The following is an 18905-nucleotide window of genomic DNA, read 5'->3' on the forward strand; positions in this document are numbered from 1 at the left end:
ATAGACGAGTTGTGTGCCTTTCAACAGCACGCTGTGACCATTGCTGTTTCATTGGCAGGACCTGAACGAGCCGTCGAGCCTGTACAACGGTTCCGAGCGTGGATGCCCGGCGTCTACACTGGAAGAACCACCGTACCTACCCGGCGAAGGAAAGGAGGCGCTGCGAACCAAGACACTGTGCATGACGGGTCGCCACTACCTGTCCACGCACTATAACCTGCACAACCTGTATGGGCTGACGGAGGCACTACGCACATATGAGTAAGCCAAGCGATTTCGACTAACTCTGTTCCACGAGGAATATTCTCGTTTTTCCATGTCCTTCAGTTCGTCTTCGCGGTCATCTTGAGTCTTTGTCCTTGTGTTCTATTATAGCCATCAACGTAGCGTGTATTAGCACAGTACATGAAGAAAGGGACACGACACAGACGTAGAGATAGGTAGGCGCTTTCTTTTATGTACTGCGCTAATACACGGTATACGTTCATGGATGACCAACTGGCCCGATCAGCAACCCTTCTTAGCGCCTACCTATCTCTACGTCTGTGTCGTGTCCCTTTCTTTTATGTACTGCGCTAATACACGCTACGTTCATGGATGACCAACTCGCCCGATCAGCAACCCTTCTGAACTTCTATTATAGCATTTATATAGACACTCCAGGCGCTTTTACAGCGAAAGATGTTATGAGATCACAACAAGGGTCGAACGCACTGCAGTTGTCCACCACCGCCGCTACCACCATCCATAACTACCATCGCGCTCCGTAATGAGATTTGAACGCGGATCTCTTGCGTGCCAACTCAGTATTCTACCACTGAGCCACGCCGATGCTGGGAACTCCACGGCAAAATGGCCTTAGGCAGGATTGATGTCGGGATAAAAAATGCGTTATTATGAACAATAAAGTGTTTTGGAACAGCAAAAGAACAACCAGGTGTCACACACTGCGAATTGCGCAACGAGGGGGTCGTCGAATGCTCATACCCATTACATAAGCTTGATATAGTTCACCTATTAACTGTGGCACATACCAATGTGTGTGGGATTGGGGGGGATTACAAAAGCTTCTGGCATAATTATCCATTGCCGTCAGTCACGGCACAAAAATTTGCCCAGTGTTACTTGCAAGTGGGCAGCGGGTAACACGCTTCTCCGTAGAATGGCGAAGGACGGGGTAGTGAATGTCTGCCGACTACACAATGATTTATGGCGTAGTGGGTTCCCTGCAAGTGTACTTGCAGCAGCTACCCAAATTGTCTTAAAAAATCGCCAGGCCTGCGCAGAACGTGCAGCACTGTCACAGCGAAAGCTCGAAGAGCGGCCTTTCTGAGCCTTGTCTTAACACTCTTTGAGTAACTGCTACAAGCACACTTGCTGGGTACCCACTACGCCACAATTAATCATGTGTTTTGTGTAGTAGGCTGGCATTCATTATGATATCCTTCATCGTTCTTTGTAGAAACGTGGTATGTTAAAAATATTGTGCATTATTTTTATGCATGTAGTGGCTGACAACGATGAAGGATGACGGAGGGGTTCCTTTGTGACTACGGCGGAAACTGCGTAATTTGCTGGTTCGTCTATTACACGCCTGAGAACCGGATTCATATTTCGCGGGATTTTTCTTGTAAGGCGCCAAAATAAGTGTACGCAGGGTGCACCATATAAAAAATAACTCGGTTTTTTCGAAGGTGCTCTATAAATGCGCGTTCATACTTTGGACCTTCAAAGAATAATCAGAGATTTGAATAATTTGATACATTCGAGTCATGTAAAGGCACATGAAATAAAGCTAGAGCAACTTTATAGGCTAGTGTGAATAGTAATGTGTTCGCTTTTGTTCGATTTTGACGCACCTTTAATTTTTTAAAGAAACCTGGCTACAATTACGGAGGGCACCCTGTAGATCCAGCGAAGTTGTAATGGAGACGACTATATATATGTGTGTTTGCAGCGTTCTGCATTCGTTGCATTTTATGGCCTGCTGATTGGCCTGTACCATGTTTTTCTAAGGGCCAAAAAATTATGTTACCCGGTGCCTGATTTCTCAGCTCCCTGCGCCAGATTCTTCTGCGGAGACCATTCATCATATCGCGGTCCACGTTCTCGGGTCAGGGCCGGTACTCGGGCCACTGGAGCGGTGACATCGAGTCCGACTGGGACGCCATGCGATCATCGATTTCCTGTACGTGAAAACTTAGTTGTTCAATCATACTAGTTGCGAAACTGCGTCCCGAAATTCGAATATACCCATGTCCTTCTTATTCGGATGGGGGGAGAGGGGTTTGCCAATGATAGCGTCATCTAGGAGCAGCAATACAGAACACTGTTGCGGCGCGACACCACCTTTGTGTGCGCTCCTCGCACGCTGCTCAACGCTTCAGGCAGGACTGACTTCATTGTGAGCCTTTTAGTTTTTTTAGTCGACAGATGACGCCATACTCAGAAGAACCCCCTTTCCCCTCGATCGCGATCAGTGGAGAGTTTAGATTACAGTACATGTGGTCTATGAGGAGCTTCGCAACTCGAATTATTGAAAAACTCTGCACGAGGGAGACAGTGCTTGCACACTCTGGTGTAAATTACGAATATTGACCACTTGTTTGCATGCAGTTAGCGTGTCAAGGTAACCATAATAATTATACCAGTCTCAAGCGCCATCTTCGCGCTTGCCTAATATACTCGGGCAGATCTCCGCATCAGCTTAATCCAGGTGTGTTTTGTCTCCCCTGTTTATGGCGGTATTTCTTCCCGTTCATGATACACTGCGAGACGCAAACAGGGGCAAAGAAACAGGGTACACGCACAGTGGCGCAAACATAACCCTGATTCAGGAGAGGGGAATGGTAGAGTTGGCTATAAATACACTAGAGGGAACTCTGGCGCTAGTGTCTATGGAGGCTGCAACACATGGCACAACAGGCAGCATGGGATTGATGGGCAGTACACATATTTCTCTAAGCTTTGTTCTTTCGGCTCCGTTTGGCTCCGCGTGGTCTGAATTCACTTTGTTGCAACATGAAGTTCAGTAAATCTTCAGCTGTACCACTCGACCAACTTGAACTTTTTGGGCCCACCAGTTCAAATAAGCTCACGAAGTTCACAACGAACCATTCCTTTACCCGAAACAAAACCGAAACACAACAATAAACAAAACCACCAGTGCGTTTGACAACAACAAAAAAAACGTGTGGTCTGTGCTTGTTGTCGCCCTGCTCTTTGTACCAGGTGATCACCAGCGATTGTTCCTGCTGCAGCTGTTGGCTCTTCCTGTTAAGCAAGGAAGTCAACGCCGCGGCCGCAGCAGATGGAGCGACGGCGAAGGCCTTCGGCTTCAGTGCAGGGCACTGTAGTAGAATTTGCTCTACGGTTTCCTCCTCCAGGTTGCATAGAGATTTGGCAGGTACTTTGCCTTCAGCGATCGTGTTTACATCATGCCACATCCAGTTTCTAATAGAAGGCCGCTTTCCCTTGACTTATCATACAGCATCCTTTTGTCAATAGATTGTTTGGCTTAGTGTATAGAATCAAAGTGGGCTTCTCTGCTGTCGTCGTCCGCCAGCTCGCATTTTGGGCCTCTTGAGCAGGTTCGCGGGTCTTGCTCTTCCTATCCTGTTGAGGCTTCTCTGTGAGTCGGCATAGTGCAACACCGTACCACTCGGAAAAGTGTTTGGTGGTAGCACCAACATTGCACTGATGCACTCGAGGTAGATGTACTGATACACCTCATGCACCCAACGCCCGTCTGGCAAATGGCTCATTCGCCTCTCATTGGTGAGTTTTGCAACTGCCTCCAGAGCCTCGAAGGAGCACCATCCCACCTAGCTCTACAGCACCTCGTTTGGTACGCCCCTGTGAACCCATAGTGCAGCCCTATCATTCCCAGTGGCGCGCTATCATTGCTGAGTAGTACCCATTACTCCCATGGTTTCTGAAGGATCTCAGTGGCAGAGTTGCCTTTAGTAAATATTGTAAGAAATGCTACGGGTGGGGCACAACCTTCATATGAACTGTATGCCGGCCAGGCCAGTAAGACCAGTTCTCATTTTGTGCAGTATCTCACATAGAATAAGTAAATTTCGGGAGGAGTCCATGCCCGGTATGTCACACCCTGGATGCTCAGTCACACGAGCATAAGCAGTCAAAAATGCAAAAGGCCAAAGCATGTGCAACAATGTATTAGAGAAGCAGCACATACTCAAGGAATAAAGTCAGCATGAAAATTACATGTACGGAACTACTCATTGTAAGCAATTCTAGGTGTTAGTATGCTTTCAGAGGAAAAAACGGCGAGATAAGAAACTATTAGTACTGCTCAGTATCAGTATTGGTATGAAACTGCCAGCAAGGAAACAGTTCTGCTTTTGAAAAGCAGGTATTTCACAAGGGGATGCGTGCTGACACTATTTTGGGGCAGTGTAGTACGTGCTTGTTAACATCTAATACGCAGAATACTGTATAAGTGAAATTTCGTCATTCGCGGAAGAAGCGTTCCCACCACTCCCAGGAATGTCATCGTTGATGGCGTTTGAATCCCCGGCGTTTAAATGGAGCTACTGCGCTAAAACGACAATGCAGCCATGTGATTTGGACCAACGTAAAACTTGTACACGTGGTAGAGATTTATATTATAAACGTGTAAGACGTGCACAAAAAGACGCAAATACCGAATCAGACAATACTAGTGTTGCCTCTGTTCTCATGGGCATTGCTACAATATTTACGAAAAAGAACTCTGGAAATGCGATCACTAATCACAATCGGAACGATGGGTAGTACACGAATTTGCCTAGTTTTCGTGCTCGCGGGCTTCTAACACACTTGTAGCGTTGTTAATTGTTCGATTTTGGTTTTGTTTTGAGTAAAAGAACGGATTGTTTTTAAGTTTGGAATTTAATTTGAATTAGTGAGCCTAAAAAGGTCAAGGTGGTGGTGCGTAACTGCTCAACTTCCGCTGAACTTAGTCTCGCGGCAAAGCGGATTCAGGCCACATGGAAGCAAACGGAGGCGAAACAAGAACGGACGAGTCCGCGTACTACCCATCATTCTCATGCTGGTTGAAGCATCGCGCGTTGCAGCTTCCGTAGACATAGTGACAGAGTTCGTTCGAGTGTATTTATAGGAAACTCAATGCCTGTCCCAACACTGTGTCAAAATTTACGCGTGTACTCCTCTTCCGCAGTATTGTTTTCTCAGTGTATTAACGTGCAAACAAACGTCACATTTTCCGGGCTGCTCTCAGCGATGCTGACGTTCAACATCCTCGGCATTCCCTTGACTGGCTCGGACATCTGCGGCTTCTGGGACAACACAACCAGCGAACTGTGCAACCGTTGGCACGCTCTTGGCGCCTTCTACCCGTTCGCGAGGAACCACAACGCGAAGGGAAACATCGTGAGTTCTTAGGGGGAGCCCCTTCTTCCCCGAGAAGGGCTGCTTTAGAATATCCCGATTAGGAATGTGTTATGTTCATCAACGTGGATGGCTTCGTAGATAGATGGGTGAATGGTGGTTGCAATAACTCTTTCAAGGCCGAAGTAGTTATGTTGAATTTAAGCTACGGAGCAGAAACGTGAAGGCTTACAAAGAGGGTTCAGCTGAAATTGAGGACGATTCAGCGGCCCCGCCACGGTGGTCTAGTGGCTAAGGTACTCGGCTGCTGACCCGCAGGTCGCGGGATCAAATCCCGGCTGTGGCGGCTGCATTTCCGATGGAGGCGGGAATGTTGTAGGCCCGTGTACTCAGCTTTGGGTGCACGTTAAAGAACCCCAGGTGGTCAAAATTTCCGGAGCCCTCCACTACGGCGTCTCTCATAATCATATGGTGGTTTTGGGACGTTAAATCCCACAAATCAATCAGGACGATTCAGCGAGTGATGGAAAGGAAAACCATAGGTGTATCCTTAAAAAAACAAGAAAAGAGCAGAGTGGGTAAGGGAACCAACCGGGGTTAAGGATAACATACTTGAGAAAAAGAAGAAATGAACATGGGCCGGGCCTCTATAGTGCGTAGGCATGCAGGATAACCAGTGGTCATTAAGGGTAACTGATTGTATTCTGAGGTAGGGCAAAAACACGAAGGGGAGACAGAAAGTTAGGTACCGATGAGAATAAAAAGTTCGTAGGTATAACGTGGCAGCTTTATTTGTGTGTGAGCAGTGCGCTTTACGTGCCAAGCTGTTGCAGTTATTCGCACTCGTCCTGTATGTATTCTCTTCATGCCTCATTTGTGCTGGATGAGAACGCTGTATGTTTCGAACTGCTTGTCGTCCTTCGCGTGACATTCCAATTGGTTGATAATGCATTCGTTGCTTCTCTTTGGCGGTAAAACTGACTCCTATTCTGACGCGCTTGCATAGCTCAGCTTTGACTCTGCGAGGAGGTTAATGTTATGCGGCTATTCCGTTTCAGGATCAAGATCCTGCAGCCATGGGAGGGGCCGTAGCGGCCACTGCCAAGAAGACCCTCAAGATCCGTTACTGCTTCCTGCCGTACCTATACACGTTGTTCTATCGAAGCCACGTGTTCGGCGAGACTGTCGCCCGGCCTTTGTTCTTCGAGTGCGTACCGACTTGTTTTCTTGCTTCTCTTGGGTAAATTAAGGGTGCAGTGCAGTATTTATTTATTAGGAACCTCCAGACATCAACCTTCCCTCGTACAGGTTCGCACATTTCCAGAAGTGCTTACTCATCTCCCGAAAGTTGACGGTAAAGCCATATACAAAGGTTCTCGGTAAAAGGCAATAAGTGTCCAACAGGTATCGGAATTCTTATCGACAATAAAAGATTAACGTCTTAAAGAGCAGCGCAATCGACTTAAGCAGGTCTTCAGGTTTCTTACAGTAAATAGCTGTGTGTGTCAACCACCACCTTTCGAACTATTCGAAGGACGTATCTTTACCTAGGAGGTTTCAGCGATGGCCCTTCACTCTAGTTTAGCTATTTAGCCAATTCATGCTCGTGGTAACGCGTGCGGGATGGGACCATGAAAATATTGCTGCAGAGGTGACACACAATAGAGCTACGTACGAAACACAGGAGCGAGATCGTTATGCTCAAATCTTAATGCAATAGCAACATGTATATGAATTCCTGGACAACTTGTAGCCCTGATGAAGTTGAGACGTTTAGATTATCGCATTGTACGGAAAAGTATTGCGGGGTAACGTTTCGCGATGCCAAACTACCATCAGTATTGTGATGGAAGCTATTTAAATTTTTTAAATGGCCGATGCCCTTGTTTTGGTTCTCTAGCTGGCTGAGTATAGGCACACAACCTTCACTGCAATTTACGCAGTTTCAGATGAAGCATAACATTACGCCTCAGTAATCAGAGTGCTTGTCCGTGAACTATAGTTTCGCCCAAATTTGGCGACACGTGGTACATTCTAAGGCCTCGTTATGTCAACTTAAACTGATCATTTTTTTTTGTCTGGAGTAATTCGCGATGATCAGTGGTTATAAGGACGACCTGTCTATTCTGGTCCATTTTTGTGCCACACTCAGGTTTCCCAAGGACGTCAACACCTACGCCGTGGACACGCAGTTTCTGTGGGGCAGCGCTTTGCTGGTGCTTCCTATCCTGGAGCCGGTTAGTTGCGTGCATGGAACTTGACATGCGTGGCTAAGGCCAAACGGGGAATAGCGATGAGCATGCGCATGCCTTACCGAGCAGCCGCATTTGTTGCGTAGATCTATTTTCAAGGACGCTTCCATACAGGGAGTTTTGTGCTCCGGTATGGATTCCACCCTTACACTGGGGTCATATTTTGAAACCATTGCAAAAGGCGGCAGTCGCGAATGTGTCGCCCTTTGTGTGCGCTGATTGACGATTGAGCTAAAGCGGGAAATCACGTGCGCCCTCTAGTATTTCTGTAAGCATGACGATGTTCTATGGGGCTCCTGACATGCCTGGAAAAAGTTAATGCGCTTTATCAGTGCCTGGAAATTCCGTGACCTAGACGGCAGATTCTAGTATTCAATCCTGATTGGATGGGCGCAGCATTTTTACTCCGGAGTTTTCAGCGAGCATTACCTCTGTGTTTTCGGTACGCGTTTTTTTGTAGCCAGTGCGTGTTTTCGGGTAGTTTGAACGTTGAAGTTTAGTGAAACGTGCATTGCTCGAGTGCCGGGCTTATCGTGCGCCGGCAACACGTGGAGATGTTGGCGCGATGTAACTGTGGTGCCAGACTACAGCTGACCTCTCCGAGTAGGCTTGGCTGAAACAGTAAAAAAATATTTAACACAAAGCGACTGCATTCAACTGTTGTACTGCACTTCAAACAATCGCACAAAACACGTTCAAAGAACCTTGAACACGTTTGGTATTTCAAGTAGCCGCTGCCAATCCTAGCTGCTGCGTAGAAGCCAGCATACGCTCGAAAAGGCCACCTTCTGTCATTCTGGGCTCGTACAGTAAAGGCTTACTCCTGTGTTTTCAGTGATTCGTAGACTAACGGTGAGCGCAACAATGACATCTTACCGGCTGGTATTGAACACATCAGACTCTAGGTCAACGAACGTGATGCTGTCGCCTTTCGCGACCGCTTCTGCATACTGGCCCTGTAAAATCGATGGGCTCATGAGCAATGACTTAATCGATGATTCTAGAACAGGAATGTAAGAAAGATGTCGTTACAGCTACATGAACAAAGGATAGCTAACACTGTGTCTGCCATTTTCGTGCTGTAGCATATTAAGTAGGAGGTTACACCGAAGTTGTTGTTCTTGCCTGGGGAAGAATGTGGGCGTTGGGTATCTCTGGAATTTGTGCTATAGACTGTATTTTACCTATACAGATGGAACAAGCTTGACTGTAAGAGCAATGAAACTACACATAGCCAGAGCATTATGGCTAAAGCATGTAGCCGTGCTTAATCAGCTAAAACCAGAAAGAAGCCAGTCTTTAGCTTGTGCACCTGCCAGCCGTTACCTCTCGTGCTGCATGCAGTTTGTGAACTGCGTGTCAATTTGCAAGACGCTCTAGCGCGTCGCGGGACTTCCCACTTTTGAATTCAGGCAAAGCGGAAAAACTTCGTAGGGTTTGCGCTTGGACTAAGGGAAAGAAGGCTTGCGTTATGTGCGTTTGTAACATGTCTGCGTCATCTACAGGCACTCATATTGCCGTATTTCGAACAAATATTGCCCGAACTTGTTGCACCTTTGCAGAACGCGACGAGTGTGAAGCCATACCTTCCCCGCGGCATCTGGTACGACGTGATGCTTGGTCTTCCCTACCACAGCGCCGGCGAGGACTTCCAGATGTCGCCGCTCAATGACTCCATCTGCCTGCTCATTCGCGGAGGACACGTTGTGCCCTCGCAAGAACCGGCGCAGACCACCGCTGCCAGGTAGGCCCTTCTTAGTGACCTCTCAAAAGATTTCCGTGCTTGCTGTGAGAAAACCGAGGAAATGACGAAGCATATATTTCATTGAATTTGGAGCTATCTCCGTGTTAGTGTATTTCTCGAAAAAGGACATGAAGTCCTGCATTTTAGGGACCATACAGGGAAGAATTAAGAGCTGGAACGCAAGAATTGTGCTGACAAATTCACTGTCCATAATTTACCTGTTAAGAAGATAAGCAGTCGTTTCTCAAGTCGTGTGTCCCTCGTGTTCATTTCTGTTGTTTGTTTTTTTTCATTGGTACCTGTTCTGTCTATAATGTGCTTGAAATGCACCTAAAACAGTTTTTAGTCGGGCGAGTTGGTGTAGGTGAATAATTGTTTTTTTTAGGGCTCGAAAAAATACACTCCCAAGAACGGACATTGAACCGTTGTTAGTGGCGACCTGTCGCGTGCCTTATCTTGTGAATGTGTTATTTAGCGCTTTTCAAAGCAATGAACGATCAAGTTTACAATTTACACTGTACAAGATTTCCGCTGTAGCAGAGTCAGTGGGCCCGGCTGATATGCCACACGCACAGTATGTAGCTTAGATAATTATAGTGATTGTCATTGCCAGTGGAAGCAAACAAAAGTGGGAGTCTTCTCGTCACTGCATTGCGCAGCAAGAATCTCTCGAAGTGGTTAGGGAAGGGTTCTGTATTTTTTGCTATGCGTGTACCTAGCTAAATCAAAATGGACAAATTTGTTCTATTTCCACCCTCGTCATAATGCAAAGTTGAAATTAGCTCAACCTAATGCTCACCCTAATGAAATTAGCTCAACTTAGTGCTCACACTAATGAAATCTGCTCAGCCTAATGCTAACACTATAGCTCAGCCTCACAATACTGGGATAATGATAAAGGCTACTACACGTTAGATGGTGTAAAAACTCTAGAGATCCGCGCGGGAGGTCATATGTAAAAAAACTAAACGGTGTAGGCCGTGGAGAGTTGATTGATTGATATGTGGGGTTTAACGTCCCAAAACCACCATATGATTATGAGAGACGCCGTAGTGGAGGGCTCCGGACATTTCGACCACCAGGGGTTCTTTAACGTGCACCCAAATCTGAGCACACGGGCCTATAGCATTTCCGCCTCCATCGGAAAGGCAGCCGCCACAGCCGGGATTCGATCCCGCGCCCTGCGGGTCAGCAGTCGAGTACCTTAGCCACTAGACCACCGCGGCGGGGCTAGGCCGTGAAGAGTGTTTACATTTAAAGCTGGTCTTTATGTGTCGGCAACCTAACCCGACCCAAGCGTACTTGCAGTCGACTCAAGCCATTCAACCTGCTGGTGGCTCAAAACCATGACGGGCTGGCCATGGGTGAGCTCTACTGGGACGACGGCGAGTATATCGGTAAGCACTGCACTTGCGCAAGGGCACCAGTGACCACGACCCCGGTCCCGCAAATTATGATGGTAAAACTGAACCGGAGTACATTCTGGCTATTGTGTCGTGTTGTACAGCTCCATAGAGAATAGAGATGGCGCGAACAGCAAAGAAAGAGAGAGACGGACTAAGTGCTGTCTTACATTGAGTGCCTTATTGCGTACAAGGCAGTACTATACCAATACGAAAGCATATTAAGAGAGGAACAACGATTGTTAGTCGGAACGCCTCAAAACGTATCTGCGTACAAGGTATCTGCAAGAAGTTCTGACAAGAACTGTGGAACAAGTTTTTCCTCTTCAACTGTGTGTTGCATTCTGCAGGGCTTTTACTTTATAACTGCTCGAACGGTAAAAACGAACAATAACTTACGTGAATAAAGCATCTAGTGGAAATCATAGTTCATATTGATAGCAGTTTGCAACCGTGACGTCGGTAATTTAAAAGCAACTGCTGCATATTATTCCATAGACAACACTGCTGATGCTGACGAGAATCATTCGCAATCTCAATGTAAAGGCTAAAGGACATTTTCGGACGTGTTTATGTCGTCACATCGTACACAGTTTAAGCCAGTGGCATTAAGGAAGAAAAGCTATCTTGTTCGCATTCTTGTCAACCTTGCGTGCGAGGGTGCCATCAACCCTGAGTGCGTTGAAAACATCGAAGAGTTCTAACCCAGCGCACCACATTCGCTTAAAATTGCCAATTGTTGGAAACTTGTTCGCAATTGTGCAGAAGGGTAGTAGTTGCAAGTATTCTGTATCTCTAGAGCCTGCACACGTAGCAGAATAGGTTGAAAACCACCTCGATGTCCGCTCTATTCGTGTCTGATATACCTCTCGCGATTCAATGAACAAAAGCAAAGCAGGCTTGGTTAATGTAATCGATTCAGCAACTCATCTGGTCAATAACTTAGAAGAAAGAAGTACACTTGTCGATTTGATTCAGTAAATCCATGACAGACAAAGCGCGATGTCTTTGCGCCCTGCACCTCACTTTTTCTTCACAATGAAGATGAGATGAATACAGTGCAATTCGTTGAATTATCCACGTTTCAAGTCTTTGCTTCATATGTCTAAGAAATATTGATTTCGTTACAGTGCATATTCAAGAACTATTCAACTTTGGATTACGTTACAGGTTCCTATGAAAAGGGCGAGTACAGCCTCATCAAGTTTGTCGCAGTCAAGGTAAGAACATTGTTGTTTGGGCCCCCAGGACGGTCGCGAAACTCTGTCGGCACCACACAGCCCGAAACCGCGAATTTCAAATGGTGTCGTGGTGATTCCAAGCATCTGCGATGTTGAGACACCCGCATCGCTATTAATCCGCACCCTGTAGTGTGTTCGAGACCAGGAAAGTACATTTGTTGTGGCGCAGTGGCTACATCATCCGTGATTACTTTAATCATTTATTTATTTATTCATTTATTCATTCATTCATTCAGATACCTACAGCGCCCAAGAGGATCATTGTGCTTGTTTGCCTAAGGGCCGTATTTGGGCTTGTTGGTATGACATCGATAAAGCCTCAGCGCGAAATGAGGAAGTTAAAGGTATACACGTAGGGCGTGCAGGCATGCATTCGCATACATTTGATTTTGCGATCGTGCGCGTCAAGTAGCTTTTTCGTGTTTTTGTTTTTGTCCTGTTCATGCGTCATTTAGTGACACCATTTCCGTGACGGAAATGACGGCAGTCAATTCTTTGGTGACTGCAGCGTAGTGGACATTCTTCTTAAAAATTGTGGGTGCATAGTGAGTGCATGGTCTCACGCACTGGAACCCATGAGAACTCTCCTCGTTGGTACCTGGGAAGCTATTCTCGATATGTCTCCTTTGCGCACATGTCCACTTTTGTAAAAAAAAAAGAAAGCGGACGAAGTGTAGAGTAACAAGACATCTTACAAACTTGTCAAGGCTAAATTTGCATATGATCGTGTCCACATGTTTGGAACAGATGCAGCGGATGCACGCCAACCTTCCAGGTACGTTTGGCGAGCGGCTGCGTTCAAGCTAACTTAAGGGCTAACGTGATGAGAGTTTACACGAGGCCTCCGAGATGTATATTTAAATGCGGATCTTTAGGCTTGCACTCGTTGTGGTGAAGCGTATTCCGTCCTTCTCATTTATGTTGAGAGTTGCGAAAACTTCGCGATGTCAAAGATACGTCACGGATTAGCCACAAACAAGGAACGCGCTTCTCGCCGAGTTCAAGCTAATCGATGGTGGACGAAGTGGACAGCCCACAAGGTTGACATACTCAGAATAGATCCCTTGCTGAGACAGCTTTAAAAAAAACATCCTTTTGCACCTTCTCTTGCATAGTCCTGAATAGACTTAACTGCATGTGGTCATACACTACAGGTATGCTCGATCGTGTTGAAAGCGAAGAGAGGCAGTAGTGATTAGAACACTTACACGCTGTAGATTACACCTTCGCTAGCACGTAGCGCATTGACGCACATATGCTTCGTTTATTTGTAAACGCTATCTGCGTCCTCTTTCGAATGCAGAACACGGTGTCGAGCATGTGTGTGCATTGTGGCTACGACAGTATTATGCTGCTGAACGCCGTCACCGTTTATGGTGTCACGGACAAGCCGCGGGAGGTGCACTTCAACCGGCTACCCACCAACTTCACCTACAACCCGGCCGGACAGGTGGGTGGGCGTTGCGTTTGGACATAAATGCCAGCTACGCGCATTGTGTGATGGACCTCAGTCCGCCAAATATCTGTGGACTCAAATATAAGTGGCCTGGGAGCGCTTTGAACGGTCCTGGGAGCGCTTTGAACTGTTCTCTTCTAGTTTATTTTGCACCACAAAATTTCATTGAACCTGCGCCACTAACTTAATCAGACTAATGTTCTGTTTAGAGGAATAACACTACTACATACATAGCGGAGTCGCCACGTGATTGGCACCAGTGACGGTGGTAGAATTGTGCTATGGAATCATAAGAATGTGACGGAAATGGTTCAGCGAGTCAATTTCGCGGGCCGCACTCTGATCTTGCAGCAATTTGCACAGTTCATCAAGCACGTCTCTATAAATACATGGGTACATACATGCTTTCGATGTCAAATGAAACGCGAACCACGGCAAGCATTTGCTCTGGTACAGTTGGCCCAATGCAGACACGCATGTGCACAATTTCTTCCGAACCGGATGTGCATGTCTTTCCATGGTGATGACCCACTAAAATTACGAATTCGTATTTTATTTGACGCCAACAGTACATACTATGAGGTCCTATTTGAGGCAATCTTTATTTGGGCCGAGAGCACGATGACCAACAGCTATGATCCGCCCAGGATTATGATGATCACACACGACAACGATGAGAATGCATTACGGCCGCATTATGATGGTAATGCCCTGATGAAAAAGATTGGCCTTATAAATGCCCACAATACACGCACATGAACATACATATAAAAGTTTTGGTTGGTTAGCATTTACCTCTTACCATTTTCTATTTCATTTACTCAATAATGTAAGTAGAATCGAAAGGTAAGATTGCGAAGGTTGAATGATTGCAGCTGTAGACCAGTGGGCGCCAATTATTCATAACGTAAGCTGGAGAGCGCACTTAAGGCAAAAAAAAAAACATAGCTTCTTTTGAACTTAGTTTAATTGTCACCAAGACCAATTGGTTGGCGCCTGGTTTTTCCACCTGAAACTTTCCCTACCAGACAGGTTTCTATCGAACCCTAGATTTTAGTGTGAATATGTCTTGGCTGCGCATCCAGGTGCGAGCGTGTGTGCTCTCGGAAACTTTTGCTGGTGCACTCTTCAGCAATGCAATTTGTCACGTGAATGTCTACAAAATGCTCCCCGGGTACATTAGAGCAACACTGAAAGAAGTTACGGTTGTTCGTTTCCATTACAGTTCATGAAAGTGTCGAGCCTGCATTACCAACTGACGAAGCCGTTCGTGCTGACATGGAACCGCTGAAGATACGTTGCGTGCGGCACTGTTGGTCCTTTAATAAAGTTCAGTGGGCACCACTGACAATGTCAAAGATATGTTCAGAATGGTTGAGACACATACAAGACATTCTATTTCGCCATGTAGTGGGCACATCAATTGTGATGTAGCGATTTTAGTTACTCGAGAAAGCAGCTGGTCATAACATCTACGATCTTTTGACCAGGTCGACGCATCGAACTCACGTAACTCGTTTCCTACGTAAGAAGAACCAGCTAGACGAAATGTACAGGTACAGAATAATGCAATATACATATCATATACATGCGAACAGGGCTGAGAATAAATGCCGACCGTCCCTGGTCCACTAAACGGGAGGTCTCAAGACACCTAACTAGAAGACTAAATGGTCAAAGAATTGGAGGTAATGCACAGTCTTGGCGAGTACAGCAGTCAAACTTAGGCAGATCGCACGTATCTTGGGAATCGATGTTATGCGAAGCATGCGGAGGGAAGGTGACTGCGTTGTATTTTTTAAGGGGCGAAGCTCCTAAGGCCGTGGGTCATCCCTCCTCTGTAGTAGTAGTAGTAGTAGTAGTAGTAGTATGTCCCCACTTCCATTTTATGAATTAGTCAATGGATAGCATGTCTGTATATGCCCTTGAGAATAATATAACTGGATGACGTTAGTGTTTTTCACAGAATATCTAAGAAGTGAATGTTGATAAGTGGGTTGAAGCGTCCATCCGTGCGTGCATCCGTCTATTCGCTCGTCCATCCATCCGTCCATTCATCTGTCCGTGCTTCCATCCGTCCGTCCGGACGCACGGGCGGATGGATGGACGGACGCATGGACAGATTGACACACGGATGAATGGATAGACGCTTTGTCCCACTCATCATCGTTCCCTCCGTGGGTACGCTGTGATTTTTTTTATTGAGCGAAGCGTTAGGAAATGACGCTGAAAATATGCCAGAATTTTGTAGGCTCAGGGATATTTTGAACACTCGAATATGTTTTATACAACACGTTCTTTACAGTTGCGGTGACAGTACCAACAGCAACATGGCTATTAGCATCACCAGAAGCGATAAGCTGATATGTAGCACTTGTGCTCGTGAGGATTACGGTTCTTTACAAGACTGCATAAATCGACTACAGTTGCTGGCACTTAACTGCAACTGGCACTAACTTGATGTGATGGTCGTATACTACAGCATCGCATCATAACCGAAGAAAATGCCAGACCACTCCGTCAGAGTCCGTACAGGGTTTCGACGCGAGAACGTGAGGCCATGAAGAGACAAGTTGATGAAATGCTGCGGGATGACATTATCCAGCCGTCCAAGAGTCCATGGGCATCCCCCGTGGTGTTAGTGAAGAAAAAGAATGGGACCCTACGTTTCTGCGTCGATTATCACCGCCTGAACAAAATCACAAGAAAGGACGTGTATCCTCTCCCACGAATAGACGACGCACTTGATCGGCTCCATAACGCCAAGTACTTTTCGTCAATGGACCTCAAGACTGGCTATTAGCAAATCGAAGTCGACGAAAGAGACCGAGAGAAGACAGCGTTTATAACACCGGACGGCCTCTTCGAGTTTAAGGTGATGCCCTTTGGCCTTTGCTCAGCGCCTGCAACTTTTCAACGCGTTATGGATACAGTACTGGCAGGATTGAAGTGGAAGACTTGCCTTGTGTTCTTGGACGACGTCATCGTGTTTTCTTCGAGTTTCGACGAGCATCTTCGGCGCCTTGAAGCTGTACTTCAAGCCATCAAAACGTCCGGACTCACACTGAAGCCAGAAAAGTGCAGATTTGCGTATGAGGAGCTCTTGTTTCTGGGGCACGTTATCAGCAAGTCTGGAGTTCGTCCCGATCCACGGAAAACAGCCGCCATCGCCGACTTCCCGCCACCCACTGACAAGAAGGCCGTGCGCCGATTTCTGGGCCTGTGCGCCTATTATAGGCGGTTCGTGAAAAACTTCGCCCGCATCGCCGATCCTCTCACTAACCTTACCAAGGCCGACATGGAGTTCAAGTGGGAAACGCCACAGGAACACGCTTTCCAGGAGCTTAAACATCGCCTCTAGACGCCTCCGTTACTTGCCCATTTCGACGACTTCGCTGAGACAGGATACATACTGACGCAAGCAGCGTAGGTCTTGGCGCCGTTCTTGTGCAGAGGGCTGACGGATTTGAAAGGGTTATTAGTTACGCCAGCCGATCGCTATCCAAAGCAGAAGCAAATTATTCCACAGCAGAAAAGGAGTGCCTCGCCATCATCTGGGCTACGTCGAAATTTCGCCCCTACCTCTACGGCAGGCCCTTCAAAGTTGTGAGCGACCACCACACCTTGTGTTGGCTAGCCACCTTGAAGGACCCTTCAGGTCGCCTCGCACGATGGAGCCTGAGACTTCAAGAATATGACATTACTGTCATTTACAAGTCCGGCAAAAAACACTCCGACGCCGACTGTCTCTCTCGTGTGCCTGTCGACCAACAGCTACCCGACGACCCGGATGACGACTACTTCTTGGGAACGATAACTACCGACGACTTTGCTGAACGACAGCGGGCCAAGCCGGAACTTAAGGCCCTAATAGAATACCTCGAAGGCAGGACCGCCGAAGTCCCGAAGATATTCAAGCGCGCACTTGCGTCGTTCTTTCTACGAAACGGTCTTCTACAAAAGAAAAACTTTTCACCGCTTCGAGCTAAGTGCCTCCTTATGGTGCCTTCAGCTCTGCGACCAGAACTCCTGCAGGCCCTGCACAACGATCCGACGGCAGGGCACCTCGGTGTTTCTCGCACGCTCGCGAGGATACAAGAAAGGTACTACTGGCCAGGTCTTACCACCGACGTCACTCGTTATGTGAGGACATGCCGGGACTGTCAGCGACGCAAGACACCGCCGACAAGGCCAGCGGGACTTCTGCAGCCAATTGATCCACCTTGCCGACCTTTCCAGCAGATTGGTATGGACGTACTGGGGCCGTTCCCGACGTCGGCTTTCGGAAACAAGTGGATCGTGGTAGCTACTGACTACCTCACCCGCTACGCCGAGACAAAAGCCCTGCCAAAAGGTAGTGCATCCGAGGTAGCTAAGTTCTTCGTCGAAAATATCGTCCTACGTCACGGCGCCCCGGAGGTCCTTATCACCGACAGAGGTACGGCATTCACTGTCGACTTAACTCAAGCGATCTTGGCATACAGCCAAACAAACCACCGCCGGACGACAGCGTACCACCCACAGACCAACGGCCTCACCGAGCGTCTTAACAAGACGATCGCCGACATGCTGTCAATGTACGTCGATGTCGAACACAAGACGTGGGACGCCATTCTTCCGTATGTGACCTTCGCATACAACACGGCGGTGCAGGAGACGACGCAGATATCTCCATACAAATTGGTCTACGGAAGGAGCCCAGCAACGAAGCTCGATGCTATGTTACCCAACGTCACCGACGAAGAAAACCTCGATGTGAGCGAGTACCTTCAACGCGCCGAAGACGCCCGACAACTTGCGCGTCTCCGTATCAAGAATCAACAGACGACCGGCAGCCACCGTTACAATCTTCGACGACGCTTCGTGGAATACCAGCCCGGTGAACGTGTTTGGGTGTGGACGCCGATACGCCGACGTGGACTAAGTGAAAAGCTTCTGCGACGGTACTTCGGACCGTACAGGGTGGTTCGACGTCTCGGCCCACTTGATTACGAGGTTGTCCCCGACACCAGCACGAACTCTCAACGACGCCGATCGCGACCTGAAGTCGTCCATGTCGCGCGCCTCATGCCGTTTCATGCGCGTTAACAAACTGAAACAGTGTTTTTTGTATTATTGTTGTATCGTAATTTATTCATTGTACTTTCTTGCATTATTGTTGTACCTTCATCTTTAGTTAAAGCATCGGGACGATGCCTTTTTTCAGAGGGTGGCAATGCCACGTTCCATTTCCCAAGTTTTTGTTATCGTCCCAAAACACCACACGATTCTCAGCGCAAACCGCGCCTGCAGTTTTCGAGAAGGTTCCGGACTGTAGTAGATCATTTCGATAAGATCACGCCCACTGTGCGAACGGTACAGATTGTTCTGGAACCTATGCCACCGCCAGCGATAACGCTAGAACATTCGACAGCAAGAGTATAAATGCCGACGCGCTTCGCCGCTTGTCAGTTG

The 18905-nt window shown here is 47.3% G+C and overlaps 1 protein-coding gene across 1 annotated transcript in view; it reads left to right on the forward strand.

The window, feature by feature from the left end:
* LOC119179211 (lysosomal alpha-glucosidase-like) overlaps positions 1–14809 on the forward strand; it is a 50458-nt gene extending 35649 nt beyond the window's left edge. Inside the window, exons 12-21 of the mRNA XM_075869202.1 lie at positions 59–261; positions 2055–2188; positions 5246–5397; positions 6414–6562; positions 7508–7592; positions 9170–9351; positions 10660–10748; positions 11925–11974; positions 13299–13445; positions 14677–14809. Of these exons, the coding sequence (XP_075725317.1) occupies positions 59–261; positions 2055–2188; positions 5246–5397; positions 6414–6562; positions 7508–7592; positions 9170–9351; positions 10660–10748; positions 11925–11974; positions 13299–13445; positions 14677–14742 (1257 nt within the window). The 3' untranslated portion in view covers positions 14743–14809. The remainder of the gene's footprint in view (positions 1–58; positions 262–2054; positions 2189–5245; positions 5398–6413; positions 6563–7507; positions 7593–9169; positions 9352–10659; positions 10749–11924; positions 11975–13298; positions 13446–14676) is intronic.
* The last annotated feature ends 4096 nt before the right edge of the window (positions 14810–18905 follow it).

The sequence above is a fragment of the Rhipicephalus microplus genome, chromosome 7 (genome assembly GCF_043290135.1).
Source record: "Rhipicephalus microplus isolate Deutch F79 chromosome 7, USDA_Rmic, whole genome shotgun sequence".
Lineage (NCBI taxonomy): Eukaryota > Metazoa > Arthropoda > Arachnida > Ixodida > Ixodidae > Rhipicephalus > Rhipicephalus microplus.